Source organism: Halyomorpha halys, unplaced genomic scaffold (assembly GCF_000696795.3).
Source record: "Halyomorpha halys isolate HHAL.00 unplaced genomic scaffold, Hhal_1.1 Scaffold1051.1, whole genome shotgun sequence".
NCBI lineage: Eukaryota > Metazoa > Arthropoda > Insecta > Hemiptera > Pentatomidae > Halyomorpha > Halyomorpha halys.
The window spans coordinates 152,197-165,646 of NW_027108957.1; the positions used below are offsets into that span (position 1 = coordinate 152,197).

Consider the following 13,450-nt stretch of genomic DNA (forward strand, 5'->3'; position numbering starts at 1 on the left):
TTTTTTCTTTTTAGGTACATGCTTTATCCTATGAACCCAGATTTCTTCTTAGCTATGGAACAGTCCAAGTTAGCTGAGTCAAAGCTGCGAAATCAAGGATATATGAAGAAACCGGACTCACTTAGAAACAGAAGAAAAACAAACTTTCTTTCTAACCTGAATCCACCATGGAGGAGTAACTTATATCAACGTTTGCGAAAACCTAAAAATTCTATAATAAACCAACCTTTTTTATGAGTTTTTCAAGCTACTTAGTTCTAACGAGAATTTTCTAGGGGAAAAATACGTAATACGTATTCATATTCACGGAAATATACAAAGAAAATCAATAACGGTTTCTTCCAATTGCTTAACCTAAATATATATTTTAGAGGCTGTGAACAAAAAAATGTTTGGAGTAAAACAGGAATAATGTCAGATCCTTCGAGACAATCCTGAAATTTGAGTTTGGCATATGAATGAGAAATCATCCAAATAAATGATATTTCCAAGAAATTTTTTTAAAAAATGTTTAAGATCCTTAGTAACAAGTTGAATAAGTTCATAATCGGAATCGGAATATAAACAATGATTTTATTAGAAACAAACATTTTTTTAAGAGCTCATTTTCAAAGGAAATATTTTGATTTAAAGGAGTGGTTGTTTAAATTTAAAAAATCATCTAACTCTGGCTGGTATTCGCAAACATTTGGCGTATTGAATTAAAACAGTCCACGTGCTCATTCGCAGGTCATTACATTGTCTATTAAGTTAAATTTAGACAAAAATAAATTAACCTGACCAATATGATCGAAGATAAAATAGTTTTACTTTCACTTACTGACATATGGAATACATAGTAAGGAGAAGTATTGCGATTGTACAAAACTTCGAATTCGAGTTTTCGACTACATCGAATGCTTTTGAAGTTCCAAAAAACCTACTCTTGCAAAATTGTCTGTGTGTGTGTGAATAGCCTAGCTGAAAACGAGAAACCGAACGAAACTAAAATTAAATATTTAAAGGTAAATACCTGGGATGTGACAGCAATTTTATCGTTAAAATCGACCAAACGAAAGTTTATAGAATTGTTTTTTTACAATTTTTAGTATTTTCTAAAAAAAAAAAAAATTATGATTTTGATTAAACTATTCCATATAAAAAAAACATAAATGTGAACTATGAAAGAATTAGATACTAACTGAAGGAGAAATAGATACAGCAGTTTAGAGACTGGAAAATTGGAGACAGCCGGGTGTTCCCGATTTCACATGGCTCTGTAATATTGTTCTATTCTTAACATGAACAAAGCTGATATTCGTTATTCGCACCACATGAAATTCAACAATAAGAATTTTATAGCAATAGAAAAATAAAAATTTGTTAGGAATACACGATATTTTGAATTAAAGGATCTATGATTAGTTCAATGCGTGGATTATAAGGTATCGACCCTTTTTAGTTTTTACTGTTTGCATAGAAATAAAAAAAATTACATTTGAAACTCTACCTTTTTTAGTCTCAATACTATTTATTACATTAATAGTCCAACGTTTCGGCCAAATGGGCCATCCTCAAGGACAATCTAAACATTTAACAGCTTATTATACATTAATTAGTAACAATTATAACAACAACATTAACATCGAAAATTTAAAAATGTTTTGCAGGCTATTCTGCCTAGGTCATTTTATATATCAGAGAACATCAATTATACAGTTAATTTTAAAACAGATACAAGGAATTTAAACCAACATTATGCAGAGATTTTAAGTATAATAAATTTATGAAAAATAAGAGAAAAATGTTTGTTACTATTTACAATTAATTTTAATAGTTGGAATAAATACAAATTGTGACCAAAATGCAATTTGAACTAAATTAATAACAAGCCTGACCTGAGTTTATTAGAATGAGGAGGTTATAAATTAGTTTGTTTATATGATAGTGATAGTGTTGATTAATAGAAAATTAAAAGTTTTAAAAATTATTGACGTTTTTAAAAAAATAGGTAACTAAACATAAGCTTATTAATAATTAATATGATATTCTATTAATTGACTTTTTCATGGGGTGTTTTGGAATTATAATTAATGACCTGGGCAGAATAGCCTGTGAGAATTTATATTTGAAGGTATGTTGTATTATTAGTAATAATGTTGTATTAGTAATACTTTGTCCATTATTAGTAATAATGGACAGAGGCAATTAGCCTGCAGTTTTAACATTTTGAAAAATAAATGACATCAATATTGAAGGTAGTATCCTAGAAAATTGCCTGAGGGCCGAAACGTTGGAAACATTTGAGAGAAATAAAGGATCAAAATTGTTTTTAAATTAAGAATAAACTAAACCACTCTCAAACAGACATATATAAAATAATTAATATAATAATGTTGTTGTTATAATTGTTACAAATGAATGTATAATAAGCTGCTAAATGTTTAGATTGTCCTTGAGGATGGCCGATTTGGCCGAAACGTTGGACTATTAATGTAATAAAGAATGTTGAGACTAAGAAAGGATACCATTTGATTTATTTATTGATTTTATAAATAAATACCTGCCTCAATAAATTAAAAATAATTATATTTAAAATAACATATGTTGTTAATATCTTATTATAAGATAGGAATACTAAATTTTTTGGACAGACGAATACAGTTAGGTTGAACGCTTCAAGAGACAGGGGATACATATCCTTTGCGGGGATGGCACATCTGCATTCAGCCACATCTGCTCCTCATTGTAAAGTATAATCCAGTCCACAGGAGCCTAGGTGTTGTTTTTGTCCCTGGGACTCCTTTATTAAAATCTAATGCTATTGTCACTGTTAAGTAATTTTCTTTTTGAAAGCTTTCTTTTTATAATTGGGGTATATTAGTAATGTATTTATAACATAATTCAAAATGGACCAAGAAATCAATATAGGAAAGCACTTAGTCCAAGAGCTCAAGAGGAGAAAAAAAAACAACTGATTTCACTCCAAGTATCGATTAATTTAATGAAAACTATATGTAGTCTAGAGGCGAAATCGATTACTCTGCCAACGATGGTAATAGTAAATAAAAAATGGTGGCTGCTCCAGAAGTTACAGAAAAATGAATTTTTGTTGAGTTCTTTCTCATAAAAAAAAAAATAAATAATCACATTATAGTCTGTTATATAATGGCTAAAATTTTTTCCTAGACCATACAAGTAATACAGTGAATATCATTAAAAATAATAACTGAATTAAATATTTAACGCCCCCTGAAATTTATTTTATTCCATAAAATCATAAATGAGTGAAGAACTCAAATAAGCAAAAACTTATTTATTAGTGCCTACGTTTCGCTAGTATTTCTATTCCTCCCCAGGGCTGCTTGGAAGAGATGTAAAGTGACTTTAGTTGGATTTTACATCTCTTCGAAGCAGCCGTATGTAATATCCTTAAAACAGCCTACGATACTAAAAGATTCCATAACACATTATCTATTCAACTCTAAAATTGAGTTTTTTGAATTTTTCGAGAAAAAAAAACAGTCAGTTTTCATATCTCTTAACTGAAAAAGCCTTGATAAAACTCTGCAAAGTGGAGTGAAACGTCGGAAAATAAATAGTTTTTAATTATTTTTTGTTTTCTTCTGACCACACTCCGACTATCTTCTACATAATAATCTTCTACATAAGAATTCGAGTTTTCGACTAAAAAAATGCTTTTGAAGTCCCCTGAGTCCAAAAAACCTTGTCTTTCAAAATGGTCTGTGTGTGTGAATAGCCTTACTGAAAACGAAAAATCGTACGAAACTGAGATTACATATTTAAAGATATTCACCTGGGACGTGACAGCTATCTCATCGTTAAAATAAACCAAACGGAAGTTTATAGAATCGAGTTTTTCACATTTTTTAGTATTTTATCTAAAAAAGAAAAAAAAAATCTGACGATTTTGACTAAACTATGTAAATCATAGAATAGAGTATAACATCAGATAGATCTTATCTTCATAGAAATAATCTTTCAGGGCTTAAAAGAAGATATTTTAAAAGTATTCCGCAAAAGTACCTTTGATTTTGATGAATTTAAAACAAATAACCATTTTCCATTGTTAATAGTAATAAGAAAATTATAAATATGAACTATGAAAGAATTTGATACTAACTGAAGGAGAGATAGATACAGCAGTTTAGAGACTGGAACATCGGAGACAGCCGGGTGTTTCCGATCTCTCCCGATTCCACATAGCTCTGTTATATTGTTGTATTCTTAACATGAACAAAGCTGATATTCGTTATTTGCACCTCGCGAAATCCAAAAAATTCTGAAAAACAGTCAGTTTCGATACCTCTTAACTGGAACAGCCCTAATGAAACTTTAAAAAGGGTAGCAAATAAATAGTTTTTAGTTATTTTTTGTTTTCTTCTGACCACACTCCGACTATCTTCTACATAATAGCGATGTGCAAAACTTCAAATTCGAGTTCTGTGGGTGTGAATAGCCTTGCTGAAAACAAAAAATCGTACGAATCTGAGATTACTTAAATATATTTAAAGATATTCATCTGGGTCGTGACAATAAAGTCAATCATTTGTATATATAAGATGTTCTTTTAAGTTTTTAGTGGCGTAGATAGTTTTAAAAATATTGGGCCCCGAAGGAAAAATTAATTTTTTGTTACGTATTGACAGATTCATCAATTTTGACTTGTAACTATTTATAGTTTTTACTAAAGAAATCAATTTACTCCCTCTACTTTAAATTTTGAATGATAGGTTTTTAAATTTTTTGGTTATGCTTCGGTATTACCCCGGTCAATCTGAACACTCATCTTAGATTTTACACACAAATACCGAAAGTCACAGGAAGACCCAGAAGAAATAATAGATCTTAAATAAAAAGTAAAATAAAAAATACCCGGGCCTTTTGACTAAGTGTAGCCTAATCACGGCTCAACCAGCCTTTCTGAAGTGCGTATCAGACTCTTCAATCAGTTTAGGGATTTTGTTCTGATAATAGGAAAGTAGTTCAAGAAATAGTGTATCTTCATCGAAATCACAATATTTTATATGTATTAGTGGTAAATTTTTTTTTTTAATTTATCTTCTCTAACCACCCAATCCCCCACTAGTTTCTAACCTTGCTTCCTCTTCCATCCCTAACAATCCTCCGAAGCGCCTGAAAAGAAGATAGCCACGAGACCTGCTAATGTAAAACGTCATTAGAGTGCTACCTATGGGTAGTTTGTCTACACGCCTGTAACACTCCAATTTAACTCAGATCAAATTTACTAAATGTATTATAATGTACAGTTGTAAACAGCAATAAATAAATTTAAAAAAAATTATTTTTATTGGTAACATTAGATACATACAGTAAAAATGATAATGAATAATTACAAACGTTATATATAATCCTTACACTTTCTATATAATCTTTAAACTTTCTTGAGTTTGGTAATTATTGTTTAAATATATAAATTTTATCCAATTTTAGTCTCAAAACAATTTATACTTTTTTTATAAGTCCAACATTTCGACCAATTCAGCCATCCCCAAGGACAATCTATCACAAACAGTTTATATTATTTATATGATTCTTAAAAGTTTTAAACAAATAACTATATTATTAATAAATTATCATACCTTAACACAATTTTAGAACTACATCAGTTTTTAAAAACTTTATGCAGGTCAACAACTTCAGTCTACAATTGCTCTATGAGTCATTACAACATTAGGGAAACTTATAATTTTATTTTTAGCTATCCTTAGCTTATGTTTGATTATCTATTTTTTCAATTCTTAATATTAAATTAAAAATTTTAATCACAGTTAATTTTCACTATTATAATTTATTACAATAATATTTCTAAATATTCTCTCACTTAGGTCAGGCATTTAATTTATTTATTTCAACTATATTTTGGATACATTTCCTCTTTCTTTTGTTATTACAATTCATATCAAGGTTAATTATAATTATCAACATTTTTTTTATCCCATATTTTTCATAAATTAATTTTACTTAAGATGTCTTTAAAAAGCATAAGCAAAAATAAATCCTCAATAGTAATCAAAGTTTTTGTAAATTTGTCTCAGACATGATTACATACATAAAAGATACAAACATTTCTACGATAAGAATAGAGCATTAATTATTAACGCCGTAATCTATTAATGCATTATTTAAATTACCTTTAATTGAACACTTAATTTAGCTTTGGCACTGCTAATGGATTGAATTGTTCATCTTTTATTACCTCTCTTACCTTCAGCTCTATCGCCTATGTTGGACCATTGTTCTCCAATTTGCTGGAGATAGGTCTTTGTTGATAAAGCGTTACCTTTGTTTATTCTACTAATCCGTCTGCTTTCTGATCCACCTTGCTGTTTAGAGGGGTACTTCTTGTTGCGTAAAGGCGAGCTAATAAACCTGGGACAAACTACCAGGGAACCTGTAAACAAACCTGAATTATGTCTTACTGCGTGAAGCGAATACCAATTATCTTAGACAATAAAGAAACAAGATAAAAGATAACGCGGTAACATCAGCTGTAAATAATGTATCTTCTATAATGGATTTACCAAACATTAGTGGACTTAGCAAATTAACCGGTATCAAACTGGACTTTTATATTCAGCATTGATCATATACTGAGCAGGGAAGTGATAAAATAACAAGACTGATTTTGTAGTTTCAAAAAGTATTTCTTTCGACAAACCTCCCTCATCTCTAGATCGGGTCCAAGCACTCACTACATAAGGGGCCAAGCCTCTACCCATGACTTCGGTACAGTTCAAAGTCTATTACTTTCGGGAAAAAGACATAAAGATGCTGCAAAGGGTTTGTCGAAATTTCAATCATCAATCAAAGTCAATCATCAAGACTGACTTGAATCACGACTCCTATTCTATCATTCCGACTGATGTTTACTTATAAAAAATATATCGAACAGTAAGGATGCTATGAAATGTATTTTTCAAAACGTGATAAACGTGAAGTTTTTTTTAACATTATTTTGTTATTTGCCTGAAAGAAATTACATTTGCATATAACTCGGAGGAAAACACTGAGAATATGGGGGGAAGACTGTAGCGGATGGTCTCCGCATGTTGGACTACTGAACAACCAAAATGATTAAACTATTTTGACCCATCAATGTAGATACATGTACAGCCCCTGTACCTAGAGATGAGACTTAAAAAACATTGCTTCGAGAACTTCAGGAGGGTTGGATGATTTGTCGATGGATTCTAAGGTCACTATACAATTCTGAAGTAATTCTAGCTGCTCCGTATCATTCTAAAAAATACACAGGGTTAAATACTCACGGTCGTTCCACGTTCCATTTGGAGTGGAGCGATGGTCAGTGGTCATCTTTATATTATAATCACTTAAGCAGGTGTCATATAATCTACCATTAAACAAGGTACTAACTGGAATTAATCTAATCACGTTACTCTTGATAGTAGGCCCGTGTAACGGTTTTTTTTTTATCACTGTTATGTATTGGGATGTAACCTGCTAGAGAGCGGAACCGAAGGGTACAAGAAAAGCCTAATATATCGCATGGTCACAAAAAGCTCCTGGAGGAGGATTTGCCGCGCTGGTAAACAGTCTGGGAGGAGTGGGAGGAAAAAGTAAATAGAGGAGAGTCATAGCCAACATTTACATGGCTCAGTCCTCAATATGCCCTCCTTACACCTGAGCTCTTCTCCTCCTTATATATTGCTTTTTCTTACTCCTCTTAACCTATCTCCTTTTTATTATTATGTACTTATCTGTAAAATGATATTTTATAAAATAAATCTGATGTAGTCATTCATATGATTTTAAAACTAAAAAAGCCGATACAATAACCACTTGTGTCTGCGCTAGTGTTGGTCCAAAAAATGTTTTGATTGTTTTGATTTATGTTATATTATTGAAAAGTTAAATTATTTATTCAAAGTAACTTCAGGAATGCAAAGGAGATGACCTAATTTTAAAAATCAATGACCTAGTACAAAAGCCCAAGAGGAGAAAAAAGCAGTTATTTCACCCCAATTTTTGATTACTTAATTGAAAACTATATATAATTATTAGTCAAAATTGATGAGTCTGCCAAGTATAGGTAGAGGGAATAAAAAATGGCGGCTGTTTCAAAACCTTAAAAATAATTAATTTTTTAATCCGAGCTCTATATCTGTAAAACTACCAACAATAGAAAATCAAAGAGAGCATCACTTAAAGTGTAGTGAATTTGCTAAATTGTAAGCCCTAATAGAGCTATTTACATTCTATAGTTCTCGAGGTATAGCTTTTTAAAAAGCAACATTTCATAAAAATGTTTTATGGGACGAACGAAAGATCAGTAGTTAGTGAATTTATTTTGAAAAATTCATATCTCAAAAACCATTCATACCTCTAACCATGATGAGAGCTCAACAATACTACTAAAAATTTGCCTTTTGTTGTCCGTTGAGATGACAGTATTCCACAGGACTGAATGCAACATACTAGTAAACTTTCTTGCTACTGGCCTTTGGACTGAACAGTTGTAAATAAATAAAAAATATTTGTTGTAAACATTTCAGATTCAAATTAAGTGTCATATTTTGCACTATCAGATCCGGTCAGCTTACATACATAGTTTTAGAGATTCTTCTTACTGAGTTCATCACTACTACACATTGCACTTGTATTACACTATCAATATCTAACAGCTCTATTGGACTAGCAAGTCACTACAACAGTACCAAAACAGCATGCTACAAAATATCTGTAGGGGCACTACACTTGAGAGACGTAACATGACAAATACCATACATCACAAACTACAACTGGAAACAGTACAAGAAATCACACGGAGACATATTAAGTTTTTTGATAGTCTCCCTGCTTCCTTGAATCCACTAACCATTATTATCATTTATTTATTATATTTTGTCTTCAATTACTATTTGTTTTTACTTGTTCTTCTATTGTTTAAACATCACGCGAAGGCCCCTCAGCTCCAGATATTTTAGCAGATTTCTCACAGAATGGACACATCAAACCTCAACTAAGTATTTTAATGTATACCTTTAAGTACCAACAGTAGAAAAAGATTGTATACAATCTTATTTTTGCAACATATAAGTAATGCTATTTACTAATTCATGTTGTAGAAGGCCGAAAAAATATTTTACAGTTTCTCTTCTTACATCTTGGATAATAGCAAATTGAATCCATTTAATTACAAATGTTGATAATGATAATACCACTAGTTCAATTATACATGATAGAGGTAGTTGAAAATTGGTGAAGTAGCAAGCTGAATCCATAAGCGATAAAGCGGACGATACCTGGGAACACAACTTGGCGAGCAACTGGTATAAATACGGAGGGCAGTTATGTCGTAGGCACCGGCCCTCACCAATTAGTTTATAAGTCACTAGGGCTAATAGGGCTTAAACTCCGACTGTTTTAGCTGTTAGGGTCCTAAGGGTCCTGGAAGTTTTATGTTTTGTACCTTAAATCAACACCGCAGTCACCTGAGTATTTCACAACGTTTTTATAAAACTCGGGTCGAATTTGACCGGCATAAAACGATAATAAATGAATATGGTCAAGATTTTTTTTTTATATAATTTATTTATTGTTATTTACAACTGTATACATATATAAACAAAAAGTAAATTTGCTGTAAGTGATATTATGATATGATACAAACATCTAGAATCTACCCACTGATAGAACTCCAATAACATTTCTAGAGGAGAAGATCTAGAAGCCATCTTCTTTTCAGACGCCTAGGAGGATTATTAGGTAATGAAGGAGAAGCCAGGTTAGAAACAAGTGGATTTGTGTGGTTGGGAAGTTTATCATGGAAGGATTGATATCTGATTCGGGGTAGATCGGTTACATATGGAACATCAAGGTCTTTAAGGATGACTTTAAGGAAAGGAGAATTAAGGATTTTAGACTGTAAGGATTGGATTCGGGAGAAATTTGATGGTTTAGTGGAACCCCAAAGCTCAACCCCGTATGTCCAGATACACCTTATAATAGTAGATCAGTCTTTTGCAATGGATTGGCAGTTAAGATCGTTTGTCTAGTAAATGTTGTAATAGTCGGAATCGACGAACAGTCTCCTGTCTTTTCAGTCTTGTATGAGGATTCCATGTCAGTCGTTTGTCGTTTTTGCCAGATGTGGTCAAGATTTAGATTGAAAAATACTATTTATTAAATTCGTACTATCCGACTTCTCGTAGATGCCCGCTTAGCCAATTATAGAAAAATAAAAATATACTATGAGAATAAACAACAATTACCCCTACTACAAAAAAATAACCACCAAGTTTCAATACTTATAACAACTCGTCTCAAAAAAAACTACAAAAGATTTCAGTAAAACTACAACTGAATCCCTTAATAAAAGAGCAAATACAACAAATCCTCTCTTAAACGCTGTTCATGTATTTATTTAAGTGTTTAGGAGTGTCACATAACCTGCTCATTATATGAACGGCAACTTGTGCGAACTACACCATCGATTTTCAAATTCGATAACATTAAATCACTAAGTAATATCCCGTGAGTGTTAAAGCAATTTAAGTTCAAAATCCTGAAAATATATTTTATTATATTTCATAACCTCCTTTAATGACAGAGATCCCTAATAATAATATGAAATAATTTTATTAGTATTTAGTATTTCTTTTTTGTGGCCCCCTCCCTGGTATATCTGCCACATGGAGTACTGCGCTAGGGTTACGCATGCCAATGCTGCTAATAATCTTCTTCTTTTTTTTTATACAATTATTTGAGATGCGGTGGGATCATTTAATTTTAAAAGAGCAAAATTGTATTTGTACCGTGAGTACAGCCCAGTATTCGGTTAAGCACATTTTAGATAGAGCTGCATCTTATACACCTGCATCCTTCATCATTCACATTATCCTCCAGTACGCTGCCAGGTCCAGCCCTCCAGTTCTCAGTGTACGTCTACTTCTTCGACTACATTTTCTCTGGCTACTGGATACTGGAGGCTCACGGATCCCGGGTGATTAAGTCCTTTACAAAGTAAAGTGCGGTCGACAACCTCATTCCACCCGTAGAAGAACTCCCTAAATAAGGAGTAGTACTAGATACTTAGAAATAAGTTGTATATAGTAGTCTAAGTTCTACATAGCAAGGCATGTAGTCTAAATGTTCCTCTCATGCAATTAATATTTATTTAATACAACTCTGTGTCAGTCAATTTGAACGAAAAATCCGTTCTGCGCATGTTGATGATAGTTTTGGTTGTGGAAAAAACCAAAAAGGCTAATAACCAGGAGCTGACTTATCCAGAATGACCAAATAGAGAAAGTGCATCTCTAAAGGTAAATATTGTTCGAACTTTTAGCGATAAATCTACCATCTCTGTTTGTGTATCAGAACAATATTCTAGGTAAGTTAGTATATACATTGATATGTTTCTATTTCTACTTATGAGATACTCAACTTTGATTACATTATTTATTGTGACACCTTAAATACACTACAATAAAAATCTTGAAGATTTTGATTCAGTATTTTTTAAGATGCAAATTATAATAGTGGTGTCCGGTAGTAGGTATAGTATATGTTTGTATAAAATATGAGCTGTGTTTTCTCTAACTATAATTAGGCCATGACGATAACATTTAGGAAATCGTTACTTGCTCTTTCGGAGAATATAAAAGGTATTTCCCAGCTGGTAAATGAAGACTGAGATAAGACGGACCTTAGATAAATCCTTAAGGTTCTGGCAGGAATGGGAAGTAACTGATAAGGGTAATTGGAAAAAGACCTTCCTCCACTATGAGGGCCCCTACAGTCCTATAGTCACCCTTTCCCTTTAAGTTCCCATCTGAATCTAAACAAGAAAACGAGAGTAGTCCCGAAGTTCGATCTGGATCCTATTCAGGCCGTTCCAGAGGTTGATTGATTCGTCTTTATAATTAACGTTTGTTGTGTAGTTGCTATAAAAGCGCTAATTAAATTGTTTTTTTAACCTTTACTGTTATTATAATATGGACTAAAAAACAAGAGAACTCAGTAGTCCATTAGAACTAGTTTATAAATTTTAACTTTTTAATTATCTGGACATACGGGATTGAGCTATGGGGCTCCACTAAGCCATCTAATTCCTCTCGAATCCAATCCTTACAGTCCAAAATCCTTAATGCTCCTTACTTTGTCACAAATCAAATCATCCATCAGGACCTCAATTTCCCTTATGTTGCCTATTTGGCCAGAACCAGATACCAATCCTTCCATAATAAACTTCCCAACTACCCAAACCAACGCGTTTCTAACCTGGCTTCTCCTACACTACCTAATAATCCTCCTAAGCGTCTGAAAAGAAGATGGCCTCGAGATGTTTTCCTCTAGAAATGTTATTGGAATTCTATCAATGAGTTGATTTTCCACATGTTTGTATCATATCATAATATCACTTACAGAAAATTTACTTGATGTGTATATATGTATAAAGTTGTAAATAAATTATTAAAAAAAAAAATAACTTTTTAATAGATACCAAATACTATATACCAAGATAAATACATTTAGAACATCAAGTGTATTAAAATCAGATCTAGTGTTCATAAGAAATCTCGAGGCTCTAAAATACATATAAAAAAAAATTGTTTGACGCATCGCACAACTTTGACTTACCGTCCTATTTTGGGATGTAATATTCTAATTATTACCATTTAAAACCGATAACATTTATTTTATCCTTCAATTAATTATCAAAGTTTTTTTAATATTTTATATTCATTTATTGCTTATTACTGTTAACAATGAAATTTTAATCTTTTGAATTAAACCAAATTAAAGGTACTTAAAAATTGTGTTCAACATTTTGTTTTTCTGTTGCTATGAATGCGTGTGTTTAAGGGTTTCTTGAGGTGTGAAAAACAATTGTAAACTTTTATGCATCACTTTTTACAAAATATAACAAAGGCGTGTACTATGGAATAGGATCGGAAAAGATCGCGTGCTATCGGCGATTTCCGATTTCCCAGTAAGAAAAAGAAGCTAGATTGAAAATTTACGAGATCATGGCTGGCGTTCCTCAAGGTTCAATTTTAGGTCCGTTGCAGTGGAATAATATGACATAGTGCTCAGGCTACCCTTACCGACAGAAACTATTACAACTATGCGGATGATCTTGCAATCATAGTTCGTAAGAAACTCTTGGGGGAGATGAATTACAATGGGAGCAAGGCAGTGGTTACCATTCGACAATATATGTTTTTAACCCATAATGTTCGACTTTTTTTTCGAAAATCACAAAAATTGCAATGTCAGGGCAATGCCAATATCCACAAACTTATGATGGGTGAGAGCCATCCAAACTGCAAGAAATGGTACAAATTGTATTCAAAGATATAAAATAAAACGTTTAAGGAAATTTTCTTTATTTAAAACTGCTTAGATAGAGCGAAAATTCAGCTTTCTAGAAGTTGTAGCTACGTTGAATTTTGACAATATT

The 13,450-nt window shown here is 31.9% G+C and overlaps 1 protein-coding gene across 1 annotated transcript in view; it reads left to right on the forward strand.

Annotated features, from left to right (window-relative positions):
• Positions 1 to 240, forward strand: part of LOC106688088 (uncharacterized) — a 14,822-nt gene extending 14,582 nt beyond the window's left edge. The window contains exon 4 of the mRNA XM_014432381.3: positions 15 to 240. Coding sequence (XP_014287867.1) covers positions 15 to 237 — 223 coding nt within the window. The 3' untranslated portion in view covers positions 238 to 240. The remainder of the gene's footprint in view (positions 1 to 14) is intronic.
• The last annotated feature ends 13,210 nt before the right edge of the window (positions 241 to 13,450 follow it).